At 38.9% G+C, this 21,367-nt stretch overlaps 2 protein-coding genes across 7 annotated transcripts in view; one reads left to right on the top strand and one right to left on the bottom strand.

Moving 5' to 3' along the window:
• Nucleotides 1–1,885, top strand: part of IST1 (IST1 factor associated with ESCRT-III) — a 37,097-nt gene extending 35,212 nt beyond the window's left edge. For all 6 annotated transcript variants that reach the window (XM_007198220.3, XM_007198214.3, XM_057534179.1 and 3 more), the window contains one exon: nucleotides 519–1,885. In XM_007198220.3, the coding sequence (XP_007198282.1) occupies nucleotides 519–718 (200 nt within the window). In that variant the 3' untranslated portion in view covers nucleotides 719–1,885. The remainder of the gene's footprint in view (nucleotides 1–518) is intronic.
• The window catches only part of PKD1L3 (polycystin 1 like 3, transient receptor potential channel interacting), a 71,977-nt gene that overhangs the window by 1,859 nt on the left and 48,751 nt on the right, over nucleotides 1–21,367 (bottom strand). Inside the window, 9 exon segments of the mRNA XM_057534484.1 lie at nucleotides 2,042–2,160; nucleotides 2,476–2,551; nucleotides 2,952–3,086; nucleotides 4,741–4,842; nucleotides 11,494–11,519; nucleotides 11,522–11,605; nucleotides 13,648–13,833; nucleotides 14,749–14,889; nucleotides 17,306–17,430. Coding sequence (XP_057390467.1) covers nucleotides 2,483–2,551; nucleotides 2,952–3,086; nucleotides 4,741–4,842; nucleotides 11,494–11,519; nucleotides 11,522–11,605; nucleotides 13,648–13,833; nucleotides 14,749–14,889; nucleotides 17,306–17,430 — 868 coding nt within the window. The 3' untranslated portion in view covers nucleotides 2,042–2,160; nucleotides 2,476–2,482.

Raw genomic sequence — 21,367 nt, forward strand, 5'->3', positions numbered from 1 at the left:
GTAGAGAGGGCGATGATTTTAACTTGTAAGATAAAACGGAAGACGGAGGACTAGAAATACAGATCACATTCTATTACATCAAACGGTATGGATGTTAACGTTAATTCCATAGAAATTTTTTTTCTCATAAGCCTTAAAGAGTAGCTCATCCCAGTAGAATTCTAGTAGCATTCCTTGGACTTTCCTATTATGGGAGTAGACCTTTGTGAAAGGGGACAGTCTGTTTAAATGAATGCTCTGTACCTAAGCCCCATGCACCACACTTTGACTTTCCCTTAAACTTTTTTCTCACTGTAGGAAAGTAAAACATATATTCAACCATAACTAGAAAATGTAGCTGTTAATTGTCCTGAAAATTTTTATTGACCTTTAGAATTAAATAATAATTATTTTTTAAAAAACAATGTTTTCTCCAGTATTTTGTTTATTTTATTGTTTCTGCCAGGGGGGATTGTGGGGTTTGAGGATCTGAGCCACTGGCGTTTTTAACACTGTGCTCCTTACTCTAATTTAATTAGGTCCTGGACCCAAGCCAGAAGCTTCTGCAAAGCCCCCTTCCAGACCCATGGATACCTATGACAACTTTGTACTGCCAGAATTGCCATCTGTGCCAGACACACTACCAACTGCATCTGCTGGTGCCAACACCTCAGCCTCTGAAGACATTGACTTTGATGATCTTTCCCGGAGATTTGAAGAGTTGAAAAAGAAAACATAGGCTTCCTAAACCAGGCAAGGTCCAAGTTCTGGGAATTGAGACTGAGCAGTTTCTCCTTGTAACAAAGAATCTCCATGAAATTCTGCTTCATCTGTTAACCATCACTGAGTACACTCTTCCTCTGGGCTCTCTTCCTGCTCTGACACACTCTGCTGCTTTCCGGTTCTCCACTGCTCCTGAGAGACTAACAACTGGAGATTGTGAGGTTGGAGCAGCTGTCTTCTGGCAGCCTTGCTTGTCCATTTCCTGTCAGTGTGATCCCATTTCTCTCCTTCCTGTCCCACCATCCCTCCACAGGGGAGTGCGAAGGGGAGAGCTGTCAACGATGGCCGGATGGTGGAGGAGAGTACTTCATGAAGTGTCTCAGCTCTGTGCTGAGGTTCTAGACTTAGAAACAAACCCCTCCGTACAGAGGGATTGGTGGCGAGTGAGATTCAAGGCCAAGTTGTGTATTTTCTCACTCTAATAAGAATGGGAGAGAGAGAAAATGGCTCAGGAAGCCATTGTAACAATTCTTAGAAGCTGGGTCTTCTCATTGACAGATACACTACTCCTTGCTGCAGGGCACTGTTCCACCTGGATCCAGTTGCAAACTTTGGAAAGTTGAAGGCCTCTTAGTTCTACTGGATTCTCAGGGAGCCCTCTGTGGCCTTTTGCTTTTATTTTGATTGCTGTGTTTCCCTTTTAATAGAGGGCAGCACTGTATATAAATTCCTGTTTTTCCCAATGGCATGTTCTGTTGGGTTGCATTACTGGCCACATACTGGGCAGAAGTCACCATTCAAGGCTAAGGTGGGCTTCCAGTAGCCTTAATAGAAATATTCAAGTCTCTGGAGTAGTGAGCTGGAAAGCCTACAGGTGAAGAGGGGTTCCTGTTTTCATTTGAAAACGTTATGATCAAGAGAACCTTTCAAAACTTATCTCAGATAAATTTTTGGTGCCCGTGTGGCTGTAGGTGTTTTGCTCCTTCCCTTGACGGATGAGACTCTTACTGTTTTGCCCCCTAGCTAAGGCCGTCCTTCCCCACAAGGATGGCTTTGGGATCGGAAGATATGACTTCGGCTTCTGTGTGGTGTTATCTGTATACACTTGTTTCAAGCAACTTTAATGTTTTTGATTGATTTGTATGTCATGGCTCAGTAGCTGCTAATAAAGTTAAAAATTCTGTGCCCCGCTTCCTCCATTGTTTTGGTCAAATGACGAGGGGCAAGATTTTAGTGACAAGTATTTAAGCAAGTGACCCATGGCACAAGCCAGACCTTATTGGCTCCCTGGGGAGTAAGGGGCCCATTTCGATCTCAGTATTTAAGCCCAGATAGTTACCTGTGAGTTGGCTTGGTTACTTCTCTGTGACAGGGCTCCCCCTTAGCCACATCTCATGCTTGTATCTTCAGTTAAAGTTGCAGTGAGCTTACTTCTGACTCATATTTCCCACAGTCTTCCTGGAACATGAATGATGTCACGTGGTGTTTGGCAGCAGAGCTGGTTTATCCTGCACCACTCCTGCAGTGTTAACCCTCTGATAGTGCCAAGTTCCATAAACAGAAGAATCTGCAGCCAAGGGGATTTTGATTCTTCACTGACTAACAAAATTAACTATGTATATTATAAACATCTATAATTTTCTAAAGTACACCACGCAATGATCAGTGTTAATATACTAAGAAGTAATAAGCCAAGTGAGGAGGTAACAGGATTAATTTCTTGAAACTTCATTTGTCAGTGGCCATTGCTGTTACAGCTGTTTGCTTACTTACATGTGTCCTAGTGCTGCTGTTTTCCTGACAGACTTGAGAGCTTCAGTAGCAGCATATCCACCAGTGCAGCTTCTTTCTGAGTCTGTTGGAAGACAAAGAGAGAAAAGCAAGGAAGTCGAAATTGCTGCTAATGGTGGAGGAAAAAAGTACCAAAGATATATTTTTAAAAAAGTAGATACAAAGTGTAAAGATACTGTTTCCTTTAATGGTTTACTGTCAGGCCTTGGAGCGTTTCTGCTACTTAACAGTGGAGGGCCAGCTATTTATAGGACAGTGGATGTAGAACATAATGTACTTTTGGTAAATTGGGTTTCCTAGGAAAATGGTTGGCAGAGCTGTGGAGACTAATAAAGGGAGTATGCTGATACTGTGCGTTAATGTCAGTCTGTAATCTTAAGAGCAGCTAAAATTGAGCTTTTCCAGTGATAAAATCATGATACGGTTTATATTTCAGTTACTGAGTCAGAGTTACTTACCTTAAAGGACTTTCTTTCTTTACCAAAGGCCATTAAAATGGCAGAAACAAAAAGGTTAATGATCACGAGTACCATCAAAACGACACTGGTGAGGAGGGTAAGAAAGGAGCCCAGGACTGGGTTTAAAGCAATAACCTGGAAAGACAATAGGACGCTTCGAGTTTAAACACTGACAGTTTAATATCTACTTTAAAAATGTAAGATATATGCTAACATTTGGGATATATTCACATAAGGAAACACTTACGTCTGGTGGAAATTAGAAAAACAAAAATATTAAAAAGGAGAATACTTTTGAGTGGACAGAAAAGCAAGAGTGACTGACTCTAAGAGTGTAAATAATTGTGCCTTCAGGGCTTTCACAAGAAGAAAACAGGTGAGTTGTAATGGAATTATAAGTGACTCAAAGCCCTTGTGAGTTGTTGGCAATTCCAGAAAATATTTCTAAACATGGAAGCTTCAAGGAATAGCGAAAGTGTGTTGAAAGAATACATAGATACCAGCAATGATAATGAAAACTGTCTCTGCCATTCCAAGCACTTTCTACTCTGAACTTAGGACCATTCCAATACAGTTTAAAAGGTTAGCCATAGAAAACTGGCTTTTAATGCTTTTTTTTAGATTTTTTTTAAATCGTTATCTTTAAAAGTATAATTACTGAGTTTTGCCATTCTTGCCTTTTCAGCACAAAGAGATCTTTCTCAAATGTAGGGCTTACTAGAATGGTTTCCAGTAAAATTTGGTTTCCAAGTTCTTTAATTTAGGTGTTCCTTTTAAAAATGATTATTTTCCTTTGGTATTGGCTCATTCATTATTGCCACTGGGCACTGTTTTAAAAAAAAAAACACCCAACAACTTAGAGGATGAATACTTGCAATAAATACTATTGTGATGGAAATCTCTGTGACAGAGATATTGTAATGGCTGCCAGCTTATATCTACTTATTTTAAAAGAGCTTAATCATAACTCCAGGTCAACCAAACAGTTTGGGCAAATGTCCGGGGTGAGGACTTCATTCCCTAGGGACTGGGGCTGGGACCACAACAAAACGTCCCACCCAAAATAGCAGTTACGTTCATCTTTCTTAGATTTTAGGAAGGTGGTGGTAACTTTGCACGTTAGAAACTATGTTAATTTACCCATTTTAATTAGTAACCTTTGATTTCTAGAGTATCAGCATGATGAGCTTTGATGAAAATCTTGCCAGTTTCACTAATTTGAATTGCAGTTTTTTTCTTATCAAATCTATATATGCTAGTGTTTGGGACCCAAAACCTCACCTCAGTTTCCTACTTTTATTTTTTATGTTGAACAGAAAGGGATTTGTGTAGGTAGTTCCTGGGAGAAAATAACAGCCTCTCTGAAATTACTATTTATAAACAGAAATAACTGCAGTTCTTTCTGGAATTGTACCTCCCTAATTTTTCTTTTTTAAGCCACTTCCAATTGTACCCTTCAAAGGGCCGTTGAGAAAGCAGCAGAAATCATGTTAATCTGGCCAGGTATGAGAACCCAAGTTCAGGCCCAGTGTCTTTGGCAGTAAGATTAAGGATAGAAGAAGTGAGAAAGGTGGGACTATATGTGCTTAGGAAAGGAAGGATTTCTGAAGGTAACAGCCACTCAAAAGCTATACAGTATCTATAGGTAATACCATAAAATAATGGCAAAGGAACTAGGTTTCTCCCTTTTCCAGTATGCAGTGGGGCTGCTTTTATAAGCAATTCTCCTCTTGTTTGATATATTAAACCAAATAGAATTCTGCAGGGAAACGAGGAAGAGGGTTTTTACCTCCTTGTGATGAGAGATTCCCATCAGGAGACCAACAACAGTCACTGCTGAACTGAGAAAAGTTCGGTAGTCAGAGATGCTCCATCCAAACAGCAGGTTAAACTGAAAAAGAGAGAACAGTCAGATGGGGGTGGAGAGCAGTAGAGGGGACTGCACTTCTTTGGGTCCTGAGGTGCTTGATAATGGTGAGGTCAAGGTAGAACCAATGGAATGGAATTAAGGAAGTTCCTTAGTGGCCATTCAAATTGCTATGCCTAAAAACTACACAGAATTCTTCTGTAATTACAGTGTTTTCATATAAATTTGACTTTCATATAGTTCATCCTGTGAACTAAATGTTATCCCCATTTTAGAGATGAAGCAAATGTCTTGAGTTTATCATACTGCTAGTTAAGTATGGACCTACACAACTAAAACCAGCTCCACTGTCTTCTCCAAAACTCTGTGCCAACTTGAACTGATGGTTTTCCATTTAGTGACCTTTTCTAAGGGAGGCAATGTGATTCCAAGACTACAGCACTTAGGAAAAGACAGATTGCTAGACGCAGCAAAAGCAGTTCTAAGAGGGAAGTTTATAGCAATAAATGCTTATATTAAGAAAAAAGATCTCAAAGAACCTAGCTTTACTTCTCAAGGAACTAATAAAAAAAGAACTGAGCCTAAAGTTACAAGAAGAAATGAAATAATAAAGATTAGAGCAGAAATAGAGACTAGAAAGACAATAGAAAAAAAAAGTTAGCTTTTTTGAACAATAAAAGTGACAAGCCTTTAGCTAGACTAACCAAGAAAAAAAAGAGGATTCTAATAAATTATATAAACGAAAGAGGAGACATTACAACTGATATCAAAAATACAAAGGATCATAAGAGACTACTAGGAATAATTACATGCCAACAAACTGGATAACCTAGAAAAAATGGATAAATTCCTAGAAACAACTGAATAATGAATAAACAGAAAACCTGAACATACAAAGTATAAGTAAGGAGACTGAAGCAGTAATCAAAAACCTCTCAACAAAGAAAAGCCCAGGACCAGATAGCTTCATGGGTGAATTCTATCAAACATTTAAACGTTTAAATTCTCGGACTTCCTTGGTGATCCAGTGGTTAGGACTCTGTATTTCCACTGCAGGGGGGTGTGGGTTCGATCCCTGGTCAGGAAACTAAGATCCCATGTAAGTCAATAAATGTGATACACCATATTAAAAGAATGAAGGATTAAAAACATATCTCAACAGATGCAGAAAGAGCATTCAACAAAATTTAACAACCCTTCACGATAAAAACTCTCAACAAATTAGGCAAGAAGGAATGTACTTCCAACATAATAAAGGCCATATATGTCAAGCTCACAGCTAACATCATACTCAATTGTGAAAAGCTAAAAGCTCTTCCTCTAAGATAAGGAACAAGACAAGGATGCCAACTCTCACCACGTCTATTCAACACAGTACTGAAAGTCCTAGCCAGAGAAGTCAGGTAAGGAAAATAAATAAAAGGCATCCAAATAAGAAAGGAGGAAGTAAAACTGTTTTTGCAGATGACATGGTCTTATATATAGAAACCCTAAAGACTCCACCAAAAACCTGTTAAAAAAATGAATTCAGTAACGCTACAGAATAAAAAATCAAAATACAAAAATCAGTTGCATTTTGTTACACTAACAAGTAGCTGAAAAAGAAATTAAGAAAACAATCTCATTTACAATAACATCAAAAAGAATAATACACTTAGGAATAAATTTAACCGAGGTGAAAAATCTGTCCAATGAAAACTATAAGAGATTGATGAAAGATATGAAAAAGACAAAAGTAAATGGGAAGACTTCCCACATTCATGGATTGGAAGAGTTAATATTGTTAAAATGTCCATACTACACAAAGTGATCTACAGATTCAATGCAATCTCTATCAAAATTCCAGTGGCATTTTCCCCAGAAATAGAGAAAACAATCCTAAAATTTGTATGGGACCACAAAAATACCATGAATAGCCAAAATAATCTTGAGAAAGATGAACAAAGCTGGAAGCATCACACTTCCTGATTTCAAACTATACTGCAAAACTACAGTAGTCAAAATACTATGGTATTGGGATAAAAACAGATACATAGAACAATGGAACTGAATAGAGAACCCAGAATTAAACCCACACCCATAGATTCGGCCAACTAATCTATGGCAAGGGTGCCAAGAATTCACAATGGGGCTAGTCTCTTCAACAAGTAATGCTAGGAAAACTGGATTTCCACATGCAAAAGAATGCAACTGGACACTTTTATTTTGCCATATTCAAAAAATCAACTCCAAATGGATTAACAACTTAAACCTTAGACCTGAAACTGCAAAATTCCTATGAGAAAACAGAAAAAGCTTCTTGACACTGGTCTTGGCAATTTTTTGGATATGACACTAAATGCACAGGCAACAAAAGCTAAAACAAGTGGGACTACATCTAACAAAAGTTTCTGCACAGCAAAGGAAACAATAAAAGGAAAAGGCAACCTATGAAATGGGAGAAAATACTTGCAAACTATATATCTGATACGGGGTTAAAATCCAAAATCCATAAAGAACTCATACAACTCAATACCAAAAAAAAAAAAAAAAATCAACCTGATTAAAAAACGGGCAAAGACCTGAATACACATTTTTTCTAAAGAAATACAAATGAACAACAGGTGTATGTAAAAATCACTAATCATCAAGGAAATAACAAACCAAAACTGCGATGTGATATCACCTCACAACTGTTAGGATGGCTATTATCAAGAAGACAAGAAATAACAAATGTTGGTGAGGGTTTGGAGAAAGGAACCCTGTTGGTGGGAATGTAAACTGGTACAGTCATTATGGAAAACAGCATGGAGGTTCCTCAAAAAATTAAAAATAGAACTACTACATGATCCAGTAATCCTACTACTGGCTATATATTGAAAGGAAATGAAATCAGCATCTTGAAGAGATATCTGCACTCCCATGTTCATAGCAGGATTATTCACAAAAGTGAAGATATGAAATAAGCCAAACAAAGAAACATGTATGATCTCTTATAAGTGCAATTTAAAAAAGTCGAACTTACAGAACCAGAGGGTAGAATGGTGGTTACCAGGGGCTGGGGTGGGGAGGGGGATGGGTGGATGTCAGTCAGAGTATACAAACTTTTAGTTTTAAAAATCAGTAAGTCCTGGAGATCTAATGTATAGCATGATTATAGTTTATAGATTATAGTTAATAGTAATATATTGTATACTTGAAATTTGCTTAGAGAATAAGTTCTTATCACACTAAAAACAAAACATGTAACCATGTGAGGTGATGGATATGTTAGTTTGATTGTGTAAACATTTCACAATGTATTCATATATCAAAACATCACGTTGCACCTTAAATATATACAATTTTAATTTCTCCATTGTACCTCAATAAAGCTGGGGAGAAAAGAGAATCAACCTAAAAACTATTACTTAACAAAAAAATTCAGCAAGCTGGCTGGGTACTAAATATAATAAAATCAATTGCTTCATATAGTCAAACAATATTTACTTAGAAACTATAGTGAAATAAAATCTCATTCACAATAGACCACAAAAGATAAACCTAACAAGAGATGTGCAAGAATTATATGAAGAGAATTTAATATTACTGAGGGATACAAATGCAGATGAGAATAGAAAAAGCATACCACACTCCCAGATAGAACATCATAAGCTACCAATTCCCTAAATTAATTTTTATAAATCCTTATTTTGTTTCTGTATAAATATCTAAATCTCTACAACTGAACAAACTCTTAATACATAAAAAGCTCCCATTTATCAAAACAAGCAAACAAAACCAAGCAGCCCAATGAAAAATGGGCAAAAATTATAGAATGACATTCATTCATTCTTTCTCTCACATACACCAGGTCCTGTTCTAGGTGATGGGAACACAGCAGTGGACAAGAGTCCCTGTCCACAGAGCATTCACATTTGAGGAGGGAGGGAGACAGGCAATAGCCAAACAATATTCAGGTAATAATAGTGCTATGAAGAAAATCTGAGCCGCGGAGCAACTAAGCCCGCGTGCTACAACTACTGAAGCCTGCGCGCCCAGAGCCCGTGCTCCAGCAACAAGAGAAGCCACCACAATGAGAAGCCCGCACACCACAACGAAGAGTAGCCCCTGCTCGCCGCAACTAGAGAAAGCCCACGCACCTAGAGAGTGTTCTGTGAGGAGGGAGCAGTGCTATTTATTTACAGGATGATTAGAGGTTTCTCAGAGGAGGTGGCTTACGAGAGAGACCCTAATAAAGTTTGGAGCTCCCAATGCAAACGTCAGTCAGGGCAACAGCAAGTTCCAAGGCCAAGGCAAGAGCATGTGCATCGTGTTTAAGGAGAGCACAGAAGCTTGTGTGGCTGAATTAGAGCGAATGAGGGTCAGAATGAGGGTAGGAGAAGTAACAGATGTAGCTATAGGTCTGGACAGGGAAGGCCCTAGAGTAAGCTTTAGAAAGGGTTTGGGCTTTTATTTTAAGTGTGATGGAATCCATTGGGAGGTTTTGAACAGGGACAAAACACATTTATGTTGTAAAAAAATAATATGGGGAAGATGGGATGAAGAAGGGCAAGAGCAGAGGCAAGTTTTGTCCATATGAGAGGTGAAAAATGGTTCCTTAGTTTAAACTTGCATTTTCTCATGAGTGCAGTTGCAAACCTTTTGTATATTTCAGAGTTACCTGTATTGTATGAAAACACCAATGTTCACTGAACTGTTGGCGATGTGGGCAGATCTAATAATACATTGCTCATGGGAACATTAATTGGTACAATTGAGGAGAACAATTTGACAATATCTTTCTAAATGAAAAATGGATATACATTTTTAGCAAGTCTTTTCAAGGTACTTATCTTACAGATATATTTGCACATGAGTGAAATTACATATGTAAAAGGGTATAAATGGTAGTATTATTGTTAACAGTAGAAGAGTGGAAACAATCTAAATGTCTATTAATAGGGAACTGGTTATATAACTTATGGTACATCCACGCAATGGCATACTATATAGTAAATGAGTAAAACATAAAAAGGGACAGCTTTATATATGCCGATGGAACAATCTCCAGGCAAATTAAGGGTAAAAGGCAAAAAGGCATGACAACGTTTATAGTATGCTGCTGTTTATCATCAAATGTATTTGCAAATGTATAGATTACCTCTGAAAGAATTTACAAGTATACCTTGGAGATACTATGGGTTCGGTTCTAGACCACTGCAATAAATCAAGTCACATGAATTTTTTGGTTTCCCAGTGCATGTAAAAGTTATGTTTAGGGAATTCCCTGGCTATCCAGTGGTTAGGACTCGGCGCTTTCACTGCTGGGGCCCGGGTTCAATCCCTGGTTGGGGAACTAAGATCCTGCAGGCCGTGCGGTGTGGCCAAAAAAAAAAAGTTATGTTTACATTGTATTATAGTCTATTAAACGTACAATACCATTATGTCTAAAAAAACAATGTACATACACCTAAATTAAAAATACTTCATTGCTAAAAAAAATACTTTATTGCTAAAAAATGCTAACCATCATCTGAGCCTTCTTTTAGCAATAGTAACATCCAAGATCACTGATCACAAGTCACCGTAACAAATATAATAGTGAAAAAGTTTGAAATATTTCGAGAGTTACCAAAATGTGACACAGAGACACGAAGTGAGCAAATGCTATTGGGGAAATGGCACCAATGAATCTGCTTGACACAGGGTTGGCAAATCTTCAATTTGTTAAAGAAGACATGCAGTATCTGCGAAGTGCAGTAAAGTGAAATGCAATAAAGTGAGGTATGTCTGTATAATCAGTTGGGAATGTAGTTGCCTCTAGGAAAGAGAGAAGGGGGATCAGGGGATAAAGGAGAGTTGCACAATATACATCGTGGTACATATGGATTTTCTACATATTCATGTTTTAATTATGAAAAAATGTTTTAACATGAAAGAAAAAGATTATGTTACAAAATTTGGCAGGGAGAGGTTTGCAGTAGGTTATTAAAGGACCTAGGGTCCTGCAGAAGATAGAAGAGAAAGGTAAAGGGTGACTTAACCTTCAAAGATGGCCTTACTTTGTATTTCTTAAATGAAAACCATGCAATTGTAGAATTGTGATTAGTGTTTTTTCACCTCAGAAGAAAGTCAAAAGAGAAAAAGTTTAAATTGCTGCAAGAGGAATTTTAATTAAATCCTACAAAAAAAATTCTTCCCTAAATGTGTTTCAACATTGGACTAGGCTATTTAGGAAAGTCCTGTATTTATAGGATACAGATTTATTTATAGGATACAGATTACCTGCCATGAATGGCCTGGGCTTCAATATTCCTGAAAACAAGTGGACTAATGGGACTGGGCTACATCAATTCTGAAAGCAAACATTTTTTAGCAATTGAAGAGTTAAAAAATGTTACAATTTTTACTGCTGTTTACCCCATATCTACTTAATTCTATTTCATTATCTACATCTACAGATTGCTGTTGCTCTTCCTTAGTATGTCCAGGTAACTCATGTAAACTCTGTGGTTCTAGTACAACCAGAGCTCCAACTGCCCCAGTTAATAACAATAGCTAACACCCATCGAGTGAACAGTATGTGCCCGACACTGTTCTAAGCACTTAGATCTACTAAGGTTTTAATCTTCACGTCTATCTTACAGGGTAGGTCCTAAGATTACCCCATTGTACAGATGGGGAAACTGAGGCACAGGAGGTTGAGTAATTTACCCAAGAACACACTGCTGGTAAGTGGAGAGCGAGGATGTGAACCTGGGCAGTCTGGGCAGCCTTCTGAGTCTGCGCCTTTGGACCACGACACTATACCGTAGAGTGAAGGAGTCTAAGAGGAGAAGAGAACATGCCTATTGTGATGGCACTAGCCTTAGCCACCCAGGGTCTGATTCACTTTTTATTTAAGTCAGTATAGACAGTTACTGACTGCAAACAGAATGTGCCCTCAACCTAAAACTGTCACCATTTAAAACTCAACTAGAAAGAATCAACATGCAATGTACAGTAGTTGCCATCGGTAAAAACTCTTAAATGCAACAAGTACACGCTTAAGAAAAGATTATACAGATGTAGAAAACAAACTTATGCTTACCAAGGGGGAAAGTGGGGGAGGGATAAATTGGAAGATTGGGATTGACATATACACACTATTATATATAAAATAGATAACTAATAAGAACCTGCTGTATAGCACAGGGAACTCTACTCAATACTCTGTAATGACCTATATGGGAATAGAATCTAAAAAAGAGTGGGTATATGTATATGTATAACTGATTCACTTTGCTGTACAGCAGAAACTAACACAACATTGTAAATCAACTATACTCCAATAAAAATTAACTTTAAAAAAAGGACTATACATGTTTGCTGAGATGAACATATCATTCAGATTTTTTTCAGGAACCTAGGAGATGTTCCAAATCCCAACAGAAAGCCACCAATCCTGAGATTAATGAATGCAATTTCCAGAAAACAGCTTAATAAGATATAAAGTTATAATATGGCAAAGTGCTGGTAACTGGTGAAAGATACTGAACAAGAAGCATTCATACTGGGATTTCCCTGGTGGTTCAGTGGTTAAGAATCCGCCTTCCAATGCAAGGGACGTGGGTTCGATCCCCAGTCAGGGAACAAAGATCCCACATGCCGTGGGGCAACTAAGCCCAAGCATGGCAACTACTGAGCCCGCACGCCACAACTAGAGAGCCTGTGCACGCAACTACTGAGCCCACGTGCTCTGGAGCCCATGTGCCACAACTAGAGAGAAGCCTGCACGTCGCAATGAAGAGCCTGTGCACTGCAATGAAAAGATCCTGCGTGCTGCAACTAAGACCCGATGCCGCCAAATGAAAAAAATAAAAAAGAAAAATTATTAAAAAAAAAAAAAAAGCATTCATACTAACTTTTTTTTTTTTTTTTTTGACTGCATTTGGGTCTTTGTTGCTGTGCGCGGGCTTTCTTTAGCTGTGGTGAGTGGAGGCTACTCTTCGTAGTGGTGCGCGGGCTTCTCATTGCTGTGGCTTCTCTTGTTGTGAAGCACGGGCTCTAGGCGCACGGGCTTCAGTAGCTGTGGCACGTGGGCTCAGTAGTTGTGGCTCGCAGGCTCTAGAGCACAGGCTCAGTAGTTGTGGCGCACGGGCTTAGTTGCTCCGTGGCATGTGGGATCTTCCCGGACCAGGGCTTGAACCTGTGTCCCCTGCATTGGCAGGCGGATTGTCACCCACTGCACCACCAGGGAAGTCCCCATACTAACTCCTCTTGATGGTGAGGTTCTTTGAGGGTATAAACCATATAATGTCCATCATTTTATTAGCTCCTAGGACAGTTCCCAGCATACTAGGTGTTCACTACATATTCGTGGAACTGAACTGGATAACCAACCAAGAAAAGTTACACAGACACATCACAGACTTGGGAATGACTGCACATCAGGCAATTTATCAAAATATCATCTGGTGTGGAGATCTTTCTGGTTACACTGTTTTCATGGTTCTGTGCTTATAGAACAAACTTCTCAGCTACATGTGGTTCCCTCCTTCACAAGGAGGCAACCAGTCCCAGGGATCACTCCAGTTACTCTTCATGTTGTTAGTGAATAAATTCTCAATTTTGTTTATCAGCCTCTTGTGAAACTCATCAGTGGGAATCAGCCTTCATGGGCCTGATCACCCTTGGGTGAACAGACATAAACCTGAACCTGCTTAGATGGGGCCCTGGGAGTGGACCTTTGGGTGCCCACAGAGGTGCAGTCATATTGAAAAAGCCAGTGGACCTTTCTCCAGTGTTCTAATGGGTTACTGCAGGGGCGTTTGAAAAACCAACTGCACTCCACATTTGCAGGGCTGGGCCCCAGGACTGTGTTCTTACCTCTGTAATCCCTGTACAGGTTAGGAAGGAGGGTGCTACTGGCCCAGGAGTAGAAATGCTTAAGAAGTTTGATCTCTGAGAAACGGTAAGGAAAGCTCTGGTGGATAGCTTGACGGAGGTAAAATCTATTGGAGTTGTGTGCTGAGTAGACTGCAGTCATCAACAGGATAAGGAAAAGTATTTGTACTAGTATTAGAAGAGAAAATCATAGGTGAATAGTTAGCTTAGAAATCCTCTGTATGTTTTTCTTCATTTCTTCCTAAGCTTACAGACTTTTACAGGTCAAAAACAGTCAAAAGTTGGCAATTTGATATGGTTCAACCTAATAATTGTAAACAGATAAGCAAAAGCATTTGGCTCTTAGTGATATCTCTATATATCTATAGATATTTACATACTCCTTCCCAGAATTATTCTGCCACTGATCAGAAATTTTACTTAAAAAGATACATAAAATCTCACACAAAAGTGTTGTATTTTAGTTCTTAGGTCTAAATGTCCCCCCAGACCACTCTTTTCATCCCCTCCCCTTCCCCTCCCCAGTTATCTATAGATTGTCTGTGTTCACAAGAAGGGAAGGCATGATAAAAACAGAATTTGTCTTCTTTGGTCCAGAGAATCCAATAACCCAAACACTAGACGTGTTGAACCAGTTACCTTGCACTTACAGGACAGCAGTATTGTTTTTTTTTTTTGGCCATGCTGCGTGACATGTGGGATCTTAGTTCCCCCATCAGGGATCGTGCCCCCTGCAGTGGAAGTGCGGAGTCCTAACCACTGGACCACCAGGGAATTCCCAGGACATCTATTTTTCAAAGCATATTCATTTTCCCTCCACCATGTGATGTAGATCAAGTTTCATTGTTACATTCTGCAGGTAGAGAAAGTGACTTACTGAAACACACAATTAGATCTCAAGATTCCAAGTTCAGGAGTCCTTCCATTCACCTTACAGCCTTAAGGGAATCCAGAATTTTTCGAGACGAATATTTTAAAATAGTTTTCCACCCTTCTTCTATATTTTCCATTTTATTCTCACTCCCCCTTTCCTTGCTGGGAAATGTGTTGCTGTATCAACAGGTTACCATTTTCTCTCCATACCCAAAACATCTCCTGTCAACTTGAAGCATTTCTTCTCTTTCAAGGTTCTTTCTGGGCACTTAACTGGACCATTCATAGCTGGGGCTACATAGATGGGGTTGTTTTCATCTCTTGAACTGGGTAATGATGAAGGACATCTTGCTGTCAAAAATTCAAATATAGGCCAAAAAAGGGTATATTTCATTAAGTAGTTATTCATCAACATTTGTTGAGCATCTACTATGAGTATCTCCTGTTAAATGTTGAAATAGAGAATAAAGCTATCTAAGCAGCCCTTCCCAAACTATCATGAAAGACTTAAAAAAAAATTTCCAATCCATCAGGGACTGATACTTTTGTAAAATACGGTAAAATCGAATTACTAGAAAAATGACATAGAACAGAGGCCTACAAAATACAAGCCCCATTTTGAAAATTAGATTCAATAGGCCTAAAATTAGTCTGCCCAATTGCTCTAAAAGTTTCTAAATGCTTATTCTCAATTTCTGTACTTATCTTGGACTAGAAACACAGTTTTAGTCAGTGGACCACCCGATGGGAGCACTGTTCCAGAGTGGTGTTTCTCAAAGTTTAATGTGCAAGGGGATCACCTGGAATTTTGTTAAAATGCAGTTTCTGGGGTAAGGCCTAAGATTCTGCGTATCTGACAGTTCCAGGAGATGCCACTGCTGCTGGTCTCCAGACCACACTGTGAGCAGAAGAATCTAGAGACACATAAATCAAGATGGAGAGAAAAAGGGAGTTAGAATATGACCTAAAACTTGTCAGCCTGTAGGAACCAAATGCTGAGGGATCACTGAAAAGAAAAACAAACCTCCCTGAGGAATTCAGAGAAGGTGGCCCAGAGGCAGTGACATGTGACATCTGTTTTGAATGATGAGTCAGAAAGAATTCTCTAGATGGACAAGGATAAGGACAAGAAAAAAGTCATTTTAGCAAAGGGAACAGCAATTCCAGAGATGGAGAGATGAAATGAGGGCTAGGACGGCGGTTTGAAGTCAGATTACTAATTTTTTAATCTCATAAGGAAGAAGATGCCAACCCCTTAGCAGCGTGCCCACCACTCAGTTTAAGAAATAAGTGATTGCCAAGATAAAATCCACTGTGTACCTCTGTGATGGTATCCCTTCTTTCCTTCAGAGAGCTAATCCTCTCCTAAATTTTGGAGTGTATCATCCTATGCATTTTTTCATTAAAAAATACATCTCTAAGCAAGACATGCATTGTTTTGCATGATTAAAATGTTGTGTTAAAAAAAAATGGTCATGAAGAACCTAGGGGCAGGATGGGAATAAAGACACAGATGTAGAGAATGGACTTGAGGACACGGGGAGGGGGAAGGGTAAGATGTGACAGGGTGAGAGAGTGGCATGGACATATATACACTACCAAACGTAAAATAGATAGCTAGTGGGAAGCAGCCGCATAGCACAGGGAGATCAGCTCGGTGCTTTGTGACCACCTAGAGGGGTGGGATAGGGAGGGTGGGAGGGAGGGAAATGCAAGAGGGAAGAGATATGGGGATATATGTATATGTATAGCTGATTCACTTTGTTATAAGGCAGAAACTAACACACCATTGTAAAGCAATTATACTCCAATAAAGATGTTAAAAAAAAAAAATGTTGGGGGCTTCCCTGGTGGCGCAGTGGTTAAGAATCCGCCTGCCAACGCAGGGAACACGGGCTCGAGCCCTGGTCCAGGAAGATCCCACATGCCATGGAGCAACTAATCCCATGCGCCACAATTACTGAGCTTGCGCTCTAGAGCCCGTGAGCCACAACGACTGAGCCCACGTGCCACAACTACTGAAGCCCGGGGGCCTAGAGCCCGTGCTCCGCAACAACAGAAGCCACCACAATGAGAAGCCCGTGCACTGGGACAAAGAGTAGCCCCCGCTCGACATAACTAGAGAAAGCCTGCACGCAGCAACGAAGACCCAACACAGCCAAAAAAAAAAAAAAAAAAAAAAAAAAAAAAAAAAAGTTGTGTTAATTTTTCTGCAGTTTGCTTTTTGGCCATCTTTGTGTTTGTGAGTTTCATCCATGTGATATGAGTGGCTCTAGTCAGTTATTTAGAGGGTAGACTCCCTCAGGTTTGGTGACTGAATAGGGGGTGGGATTTAGGATTATTCTTATGTTTTTAGAGAATGGTGATGCTATTAATTGAAATGAGAAAACAGAGTAAAGAAGTGAATTTGTGGGGCAGGCAAATAATTCTGCTTGGGGCGTGTTTAATTTGAGATACCTGCAGGCATTCAGATACAGAGGGTGAGAATTTGGAAACAGCACTTGGGGCTCAAAGCTAGAAACACTAGGAAGGAATCTAGAATACAGGGAAGAGTAGAAGCATCGAGAGATCTAGGGAGGGATGGATCATTAAGAGTTTTGGTGACGCACTGCTTAGTCTTGGGCTGGGAAGGAGGTGCAACAGCTGGTCAGAGACAAGATCCTGAATGGATAGATTCCTCTGAGTCAGTGAGGCGGCTAGGAGTCCACTGTTCTGATACAATTTGCTATTTGCAACATTAGACATTAGTTAGAACTACTTGAATTACCCAAGAGTGCCAAGATCCTCTTGGTGTGATGTTCCTTCTCTTTGTGAAGCCGCAGCATCCTGTTCAGCAGCAGTGAGTAAAACAATGTGAGGAAGATCACCTAGACAGGAAAGTCAGAGGAGAAACTTAATGAGCAGATAGTACAGGAACCAAGAAGGTGGCACCATTAGGTAAAGGTGAAGGTGGGTATGATTAATACATTTCAGTGACTTGGCCCTTTATTTTTATGGAAAACTGAGAATTAAGTAAATTCATAATTATTTTTGCATAACCATGAGGATGTGGTTGATATAATGTTAATCTTTGTATTTTTGCTTGTAGTCCTTAGTCTGCTTGGCTAGGAAAGTTTAAACTATTAAATGATTTGTGATGATCTGTATAAGGTGTTCACTAACACCTGTTTTTGGAACAACTTTGATGTGCTAGACTGAAGAAGCTACATTTTTGAAAGTGCCCACTTTGCTGAAGCAGGCATGGAATCTTAGAATTGAGTAAGACCTTAAGCCTCTGTTAGGGGAAACAAGTATCCCCCGCTCCTTAAATTTCCTTGGAGGGGAGGAAAGTGCTCCAGTCCTCAGAGAACAAAGGACAAGAGTAGTATTTCCAGCCTGTTGCCACACACCCCTATTGTGATGTGGCAATTCCAGGTGTGTCTTCTTTGCAGACCTAAAGTCGCCCTCTAGTGGATTGTCCCAAGGATTACATTTGAGGGGAAATTACTAAAAAGTACACTTGGCCATGAGTTCAACCAAACTGCACTTTAGCAATACCGATAGCTAAGCTAACACATTGGTTTCCATCTCTTCTGTTCCTCTTTTTATACTTTCCAACTTTTAAAAACTTATATACATTTATTATAAAAATTTTCAAAAAAATTAGAGATTTTTAAGAAACTTAAAAAATTTGGAATATATCCATTAATCATTTTGTCTTAATATATCTGGACCAGTTTTCCACATCCTTACATTTTCTATAACATTTTAAATGGCTCCTCAGTATCCCATTACACAGATATGGCTGTCTTATATTAAGCAATGTCCTATTTTTGAACATTTAAATTGTTGCCAATTTATTTTATTATTATAAACCACTCAATTTTCTCAGAATAGATCCTTAGAAATGAAACTTACTCAGCAAAGGGATGCAGAATTTGAAGGCTTTTACTGTATACTGCCAGATTTTCCTCAACCAGCATTAAGTGCCCATTTTCCCTGGCATCACTGTGTATTATCATTTGTTTTCCTTTGCCATTTTTAAAAGCAAAATTGAATCTTACTATTCTAAGTTATTTGACCAGTGAAGAGGAACTTTTTACCGTTTTTTTTAGCCATTGTAATAACAAAGGTTTTTTTAGCTTTAAAAAAATGTATTTACACACATTAAAAAAACACACTCCTTTTGGTGTATAATTCTATGTGTTGACAAATACACAGAGTATCCACCACTATAATCAAGATACCTTACAGTTTCATCACCCCAAAAAATTCCCTGATGCTGCCCCTTTGTGATCAGCCCTTTTTACTACCTCCATCTTTGGGAACCACTGATAGATTCTTCATCCATGTAGTTTTTGCTTTTTGCAGAATGTCATATAAATGGAATCATAAAGTATGCTTTTGGAACTGGCTTCTTTCACTTACAATAATACATCTGAGATTCATCCATGTCACTACATGTACCAGTAGTTTGTTCTTTTTCATTGCTGAGTAGTCTACTGTACGGATGTACCACAGCTTATCCATTCACCAGCTGATGGGCATTTGGGTGGGTTCCATCCTTGGCAATTATTATTATTATAATTATTATTATTATTGGCCACACCATGTGGCATGTGGGATCTTAGTTCCCTGACCAGGGATCAAACCCGTGCCCCCTGCAGTGGAAGCGCAGAGTCTTAACCACTGGACTGCCAGGGAAGTCCCATCCTTGGCAATTATGAATAAAGCTGCTACAAATATTCACACAATTCTGTGTGAACATAGGTTTTTATTTCTACTTATTTATTTATTTTTGGCTGTGTCAGGTCTTAGTTGCGGCACTCGGGGTCTTTGTTGAGGCATGTGGACTCCTCTCTAGTTGTGGCATGAGGGTTTTCTCTTCTCTAATTGTGGCACACAGACTTCAGGGTGTGTGGTCTCTGTAATTTGCAGCATGCAGGCTCTCTCATCGAGGCGAATGAGCTCAGTAGTTGTGGCACATGGGGTTAGCTGCCCTGCAGCATGTGGGAATCTTAGTTCCCTGACCAGGGATTGAACTCGCATCCCCTGCATTAGAAGGCAGATTCTTTACCACTGGACCACCAGAGAAGTCCCGGTTTTTACTTCTTTTGGGTAAATACCTGGGAGTGCAATTACTAAGTTATATGGTAACTGTATAACTTTGTAGGAAACTGGTAAACTGCTTTCCAAAGTGGCTATGCCATTTTTTCATTTCTACCACCAATGAATGAGAGTTCCCAGTTACTCTGCGTCCTCACCAGTATTTAGTATTATCGATATTTTAGTCATTCTACTTCAGACAATACTACAAAGCTACAGTAATCAAAACAGCATGGTATTGGCACAAAAACAGACATATGGCTTAATAGAACAGAATAGAGAGCCCAGAAATAAACCCACACACCTATGGTTGATTAATCTCTCACAAAGGTGTCAAGAATATCTAATGGAGAAAAGACAGTCTCTTCAGCAAGTGGTGCTGGGAAAGTTGGACTGTAGCATGTAAATCAGTGAGTTAGAACACACCCTCACACAAAAATAAGCTCAAAATGGCTTAAAGACTTAAAAATAAGACATGACACCATAAAACTCCTAGAAGAGAACATAGACAAAACATTCTCTGACATAAATCATACCAATGTTTTCTTAGGTCACTCTCCCAAGGAAACAGAAATAAAAGCAAAAAAACCCCAAAAAACAAATGGGACTTAATCGAACTTATATGCTTTTGCACAGCAAAGGAAACCATAAATCAAATGAAAAGACAATCTACGGATTGGGAGAAAATATTTGCAAATGATACAACTGACAAGGGCTTAATTTCCAAAATATACAAGCAGCTCATACAACTCAATAACAAAAAAACAAACAACCTAATCAAAAAATGGGCAGAAGACCTTAATAGACATTTCTCCAAAGAAGACATACATATGGCCAACAGGCACATGAAAGATGCTCATCACTGTTAATTATTAGAGAAATGCAAATCAAAACTACAATGAGGTATCACCTCACACCGGTCAGAATGGCTATCATTAAAAAGTCTACAAATAACAAATGCTCTAGAGTGTGTGGAGAAAAGGGAACCCTCCTACACCGTTGGTGGGAATGTAAATTGGTGCAGCCACTATGGAAAACAGTATGGAGGTTCCTCAAAAAACTAAAAATAGAGTTGCCATGTGATCCAGCAATCCCACTCCTAAGCATATATCTGGACAAAACTGTAATTTGAAAAGAAACATGCACCCCTACGTCATAGGGGTGTCACTATTTACAATAGCCAAGACATGGAAACAACCTAAATGTCCATCAACAGATGAATGGATAAAGAAGATGAGGTACATATATACCATAGAATGCTACTTAGCCATAAAAAAGAATGAAACAATGCCATTTGCAGCAACATGGATGGACCCAGAGATTATCATACTAAGTGAAGTAAGAAAGAGAAAGACAAATACCACTATATCACTTATATGTGGAATCTAAAAAATAATACAAATGAACTTATCTGCAAAACGGAAACAGACTCATAGACATAGAAAACAAACTTATGGTTACCAAAGGGGAAAGGAGGTGGGGAAGGGATAAATTAGGACTTCGGGATTAGTAGATACAAACTACTATATAAAAAATAAACAATAAGGTCCTACTGTATAGCACAGGGATATTCAGTATTCCCTAATAAACCATAATGGAAAAGAATATGAAAAAGAATACGTATACATATAACTCAATCATTTGCTGTACACCAGAAACTAACACAACATTGTAAATCAACTACACTTCAATAAAAAAAAAAAGTGTCTTTCGTAGAGCAAAATGCTTAATTTTGATGAAGTCC

Source organism: Balaenoptera acutorostrata, chromosome 19, assembly GCF_949987535.1.
Source record: "Balaenoptera acutorostrata chromosome 19, mBalAcu1.1, whole genome shotgun sequence".
NCBI classification, from domain to species: Eukaryota; Metazoa; Chordata; class Mammalia; order Artiodactyla; family Balaenopteridae; genus Balaenoptera; species Balaenoptera acutorostrata.